General features: G+C 44.3%; 1 protein-coding gene across 1 annotated transcript; it reads right to left on the reverse strand.

Annotated features, from left to right (window-relative positions):
• Positions 1-547: 547 nt before the first annotated feature.
• Positions 548-1,911, reverse strand: Pmar_PMAR014285 (Aldose 1-epimerase, putative; the record flags this gene model as incomplete). Its single annotated transcript, XM_002777449.1, has 4 exons — positions 548-909; positions 1,135-1,431; positions 1,484-1,629; positions 1,682-1,911. The coding sequence occupies 4 exons, from the start codon at positions 1,909-1,911 to the stop codon at positions 548-550; spliced, it is 1,035 nt and encodes a 344-aa protein (XP_002777495.1).
• Positions 1,912-2,340: the final 429 nt, after the last annotated feature.

A 2,340-nucleotide genomic window follows, 5' to 3' on the forward strand; every position in this document is an offset into this window, starting at 1 on the left:
TGAGATTCGTGTTGCCCTAATCTAGCGTCCTTCACCCAAGGACGTCGTTTTATCAAGAACATCTCTCCCTCTTCACGAATGGCGAATCCCAATACATCGACCTGGAGAGAGACTATCTGTGTTCAGTCAGCAATGAACAAAAATTTCTAGCGTGCAGTCTGCGAAGGTAGAGCTTGAGCGAAGTGAAGGTAAAGATACTAGACTCGAAGGAATTATGGATTCATTGAGGTTCGAGATACTTGCCAGAGAGAAGCAAGAAGAAGTGGAGTATTTTCCGTTTCTTGATCATTTTGTCTCACCTATATCACCAATGGCCACCGCTAATCGTGCCAGACTACCTCGCAATTCCTTAGTTGACACGAACCCGTCAATACTACAGAGCCACCGGTGCAAGAAACAAAAGTTAGATGATCCAACATAGTCATCACCGTATTAATTCACTACTCAACAGAACCAACATTCAAGAGAAATTAGCATTCCACCAAAAAATAAACATCTAAACAGCGAAGGTAACAGCAAATATCTCCTGCTTTATCATAAAGTTCAATCACGCAACCACACTGAATTCATATACTGTCTTGGAGTAATATTTCTCATCTGGTCTGAGAAGAGTCGACGGGAAATCAGGACGGTTGGGCGAGTTGGGATAGTGCTGCGTCTCGATGGCAACACCATTGTTCTCCATGGGCAGATGGTTTCCAGTGTACAGCTGAATACCAGGCTCGTTAGAGGTAATATCCACACGACGACCAGTGGCGGCACAGTATAAACTGCCAACCGTCCTCATCTCCTTAGCCTCGCCGGAAATGACGATGTTGTGATCAATTCCATCCATCTCAGTCAACTGCTGGTCTTTCTCGGAAAGAGCATCACCGATAATCCTCGGAGAGGTGAAATCGAAAGCAGTACCTGAGCAGAGCAAATCCATTGCTAGCCTGTTGATTCAGCAACGTCAGGTGAGTAAACGATATTAATTTCTTTTCTCGGGCTTCGAATTCTCCAACGAACAAAAAGAAAATCAAAAATGTAGTACGACCGACACAAAATCAACAACATCAAATGATCCAACACAACACCGAAATCGAACATTCCACACAACATCGAAAGCAGACAGACCTTGAGGAATCAACTTACCCTTAACATCAGATGGAGCACCAGCAATGGGGATACCATTGTTCTCAACCTTCACGAATTGGTGACCATTTGGTAGACATAACTCGTGGTCGCGTATAGTCTGTGAATGGTCGTTGTTGAGGTTGAAGTAAGTATGATGTGTCAGATTGATAACAGTAGTAGCATCAGTAGTGGCATAGTACTCCATCGTCAACTTGCTACCGGTGATTGTGAAAACAACAGTGACATCCAAATTGCCGGGGAAACCTTGGTCGCCATCTTCGGAACGCATCGCGAAAGTCGCGGAAGCCGATTTTTCTGAACAACAAACGAATACTTGGGGATATAAGACGAGTAAAATCGAACTCACCATCACGGTAAGAATCCGTGTGCTTCCAAACCTTCTTGTTGAAACCATCGATACCACCATGGAGACAATGGTCCCCGTCATTGACGGTCAACTGATACTCCTTACCATCAACTGTCATACGGCCATTCAGAATCCTATTAGCATACCTGCAAAACATGATACCATTGGCAACACTTAGCACTGAAAAGTGACACTTACCTTCCTACACCACAGCACAGGTAGAGAGTGTCGTGAAGGTACTTCGTCCAATCATGGTCGTAGTTAAGATTGACCGCAGAAAACTTCCCATCACGATCAGGAGTCTCGAGACTGAGAATGTAGAGTCCGTACTCTGCAATGGTCACTCTGATCTTGTCGTTAGAAAGCGTAACAATTTGACTATTTTCCAAATCTACAACTGAATTGCAGTCAACGGAATAGCACTCCATAATAGAAATCGAGTAAAAAAAGGAACAACTGAGAAGATACATGAAAGACTCACATTGCAGTAGAAATGATCACCGACGTAATACTACCAATGACCAATTCAGCTGCGTAGCGTAAGCGCTAGATACGGACATCGAGAGGGAAGATTTGTTACTGACACAATATGGGACACCGCTGAGTGACAATCCATCTATAAGGTAGTACTATCTCAATAACTTCCATAAACCTCCACGGGTACGGTGGATGTAGGGAGGCTCAATATATTCCAATAAAGTTTGTTTCGTAGCTCTTAGTTTACTCTGACTGGGGCGCCCATGTCATTCCAAGCTATGCCTTAGTACAGGGAGGTACAGCATTTAGGATACCCTACTGCGGAGTATTGAGAGCTGTGGGTTAGACGGACGAAATCTTGCCAGTAGGGTTGGCGCGGA

Source organism: Perkinsus marinus (genome assembly GCF_000006405.1).
Source record: "Perkinsus marinus ATCC 50983 genomic scaffold scf_1104296951734, whole genome shotgun sequence".
NCBI lineage: Eukaryota > Perkinsozoa > Perkinsida > Perkinsidae > Perkinsus > Perkinsus marinus.